The sequence below is a fragment of the Pezoporus wallicus genome, unplaced genomic scaffold (genome assembly GCF_028554395.1).
Source record: "Pezoporus wallicus isolate ANWC-B61680 ecotype Strahan unplaced genomic scaffold, APGP_CSIRO_Pwel_v1 contig_8091, whole genome shotgun sequence".
NCBI lineage: Eukaryota > Metazoa > Chordata > Aves > Psittaciformes > Psittacidae > Pezoporus > Pezoporus wallicus.
Genome location: NW_026635541.1, coordinates 10107 through 13614, shown reverse-complemented (window position 1 = coordinate 13614; position 3508 = coordinate 10107). Strand labels below are relative to the sequence as shown.

General features: G+C 55.4%; 1 protein-coding gene across 1 annotated transcript; it reads right to left on the bottom strand.

The window, feature by feature from the left end:
• Positions 1 to 822: 822 nt before the first annotated feature.
• LOC130592428 (olfactory receptor 14I1-like) lies at positions 823 to 1403 on the bottom strand (the record flags this gene model as incomplete). The annotated part of the gene is made up of 1 exon (XM_057396699.1): positions 823 to 1403. A coding segment is annotated over exon 1 (458 nt), but the record flags the coding sequence as incomplete, so codon positions are not given.
• Positions 1404 to 3508: the final 2105 nt, after the last annotated feature.

Here is a 3508-nt window from a genome sequence, read left to right as displayed (position 1 = left end):
CATCTCTAAGCCTGTCATCATGGGAGACATGCTCCAGCCCTCAGGGCATCTTTGTGATAATTCATAAGCCCATCATTGAAGGATCATAAGAGAAGAGAGGTTGGAAGGGACTCCAGGAGGTCTCAAGTCTAAGCTGTCAGGACCAGAGTCAGAGCAAGTGGTTCCAGGCTTGATTCAGTGTAAGCTGAAATCCCCAAGGCCAGAGACTGCACAGCCTCTCTGGGTGACCTGATGCAGCACTTGCCTGAGCCGATGGGAACAAGGTTTCCTTCTGTCCTGCCTGAACCTCTCCTCTGTCACTGTCCCCCACTGCCTTTTGTCCTCCCACGAGGCACCATGGTGAGGAGCCTGGCTCTGTATTCTCCATGTCCTCCTTTCCGCTACAGGCAGCCAGTCCCCAACAGCCTTCCCTTCTCAAGATCTCAGGTCTCCATGAGCCTTCCCTTCTCCAGGCTGGAGAAGCCCAGCACCCCAGACTCTCCCCACAGGCACCATGCTCCAGTATCTCCTGATCTGAGGGCTCATTACTAAACCCACTCCTGAACTGGGGATGTGAAGCCTGGATGGAGGATTCCAGATCATCCCTTCCCTTGTTCTCCTGCCATGCTCCTGCTCATACAGCCCACGATGCTGCTGTCCTCCCTTGCTGCCAGGGCACACGCTGCCTCCTGTCCAGCTCCTGCCCACCCAAACCTTTCCCATGGGCTGTTCTCAGCCAGGCAGCCCCAGCCTGTGCCATTGCAGGGCAGTCCCCTGCAGGGACCCCTGTGTCCCCTGCTCCGCTGCCCAGGACACCCTGAGAGCTCTGCAGCCCCCCCATGCCTTCCCATCTCCCTGCCCCAGGCAGCTGCTGCCATGTGGACACAAGCTCTGCTGCCCAGGAGGGTCCCATAGTGCAGGGGCTTGCAGATGGCCACGTAGCGGTCGTAGGACATGGCAGTGAGGAGAAAATACTCTGCTGAAATGAATAAGAGAAAGAAAAAGAGCTGTGCAGCACAACCTGTGTAGGAGATGGCCCTGGTGCCCCAGAGGGAATTGGCCATGGATTTGGGGACAGTGGTGGAGATGCAGCCCAGGTCCAGCAGGGAGAGGTTGAGGAGGAAGAAGTACATGGGGGTGTGGAGGCGCTGGTCGCAGGCTGTGCTGGTGATGATGAGGCCGTTGCCCAGGAGCGCAGCCAGGGAGATGCCCAGGAAGAGCCAGAAGTGGCAGAGCTGCAGCTCCCGCGTGTGTGCGAATGGCAGGAGGAGGAACTGGGTGATGGAGCTGCCGTTGGACATCTGCTGCCTCTGGGCATGGGGCAGTGTCAGAGGAGAAAAAGGCAGTGACAGGTTAGGACAGGAGGGATGTCAGATACAGAAGTTCAGTTTACACATTCACAACTGAGCACATATTAGCAGGAGAGGAGAGGTTCAGCGTCATCGCCAGTCATGTCATTACACTGCTGAGGCTTCTTCCTAGGTACAATCAGAAGAGCATTGCATCAGGCAAAAAGTCTCAGTTCTTTGCAGAACCAAGAGAGCTGCAGTGTCCATCAGTCCTCTCCCACTTGCCCTGTGCTCAAACTTGCACTGCCTGTAAGGTGCCTTCACACACAAATTGATCTTAAGAACTCCCACAAACATGTGTCCTGTGCTGAGACCAGGGGAGAACGGTTTCAAAGGACAGTCCACAGAGCTCTCACGCTGAGAAGCAAAGGGCTGTGGGCAGCAGAGCACGGCCAGCAGCCACCTCCAGTGCCAGACCCCAAGAGAGCTGCCTGAACGCACCCTCCCCAGGGCTGGGCTGCACTTTCCCCCCACTCCCTGCCCATCCATATCTCTGCTGCCTGGAGCTGTCCCTGCCAGGAGCTGCTGCTCTGTGCCCAGCTCTGCTCCCTCTCAGTGCTCCCAGAGCCCATGCCATGGGCTGTGTGCTCAGCTCTGCCCTGCACCCCTCCCAGCAGCAGGGCTCTGCCTCTCTGCTGTGCAGGGGCTCAGGAGCAGCTCACACAAGCCCTCACAAGACTCTCGGTGCCTCCCCCAAAGCAGAGAAGTAAATTCCCAGCTCCCACTGCCCAACCTGCCCACCAAGAGGGAAAACCATCAAAGCTCAGGATCCTTCCCTATCAGGTAAATGATGCCTCAGTGTCTTTCAGAAGGACCCTCTGAAGAAGTGCTCAGAGTGACGGCAGATTGGAGCAGCGTCACCCACCCAGCACTTCCCTTCCCTGTCAGGGGTTTCTCCTTTCCCCACAGCTCCCCCCGAGCTCTATGGGGAGCTCCCGGGCAGGCTGAGTGCTGACCCTGGCAGGCAGCAGAGTCCCTGCCCCTGCACACAGCCTTTGGGCTGCAGGGACCCTGCTGCAAGGGCAGCGCTGGGCACCCCTGGCTGCACACCCACATTCACACCCTGCAGCCAGCCCCGGCACAAGGGACCTGCCTTGTCCTGTCCCTGCATGGTGCAGGGGGAAGCCCTGCTCTGCAGCACATCCTCCTCCTTATCTACACAGAGAGAAACTGCAGCTGCATTGCCCTGCACCCAGTGCCTTACCACAAACAGGGCTGGGAAGGTTTCTCCTTCAGAAGGTTCCTCCTCCTCCTCCTCAGCATCCTCCACTGCCAAGTGCCTTTAAGCTCCCTGTGTCTCACAGGTCTCCCCTCGGTCCCAGCTCAGCAGCAGAGGCCCAGCCCAAGGTGGCTCTGCCTCTGCCCCACTGGGCTCCTTCCAGGGCTCCCTGGGGCTCCAGGGAAACACCATGGGAAATAGCCTGATGATACAAAGATTTGAGGCTAAAAATCTTTGTTTCTTGCAATCCATCAATTAATTTGAAAATGGCCCTTTGAGAACATCAAGTCCAACCATTAACCTATCTCTGGGAAGTCCACACACTGAGCATGAAAACATCTCTGGTAGGATACCCTGGTTGGATGGTCAGCAACAGCAACGGGGGCTTTAAAGTTGAATTTTACATCCTACCTTAATTTCACTAATTTATATCCTATTCTGTTTGTTGTTAAACATTCTGCTATACATTAGAGCATAGAAATCAGCTGAACAAGTTATGTTGATGCAGAAACCTGTCCATATATATAATTGTACTTAAACCCATTTAAGAAATTCTTAACAATTGAGTAAAGCAACCAAACATCGCCCTCAATTTATAACTGGAATTCAGCAGTACTCTGTTGGCACAGCGGCAAGAGGTGAGCACAGCACTCTGAGAAAGATGGACTGACTTTAGTTACGGGGTGGAATGTGCTGATGCACTTCCCCCCCATTTCCTGGAGCCCTCTGCTTCCCCAGGAGTTCCTGTTAGGCCCCAGCCTTTGCACAGTGCAAGGAGTTGGATGCTGGCTGCTCAAATCAAGGCACAGCAAGGCAGGACAAGGCAGGGCAAGGAAGTTCAAGGCAGATCAAGGCAAGGCAAGGCAAGGTAAGGCAAGGCAATGCCAGGCACGGCAAGGCAAGGCAATGAAAGGCAAGTCAAGTCAAGGCATGGCAAAGCAGGGTAAGGCAGGGCAAGGAA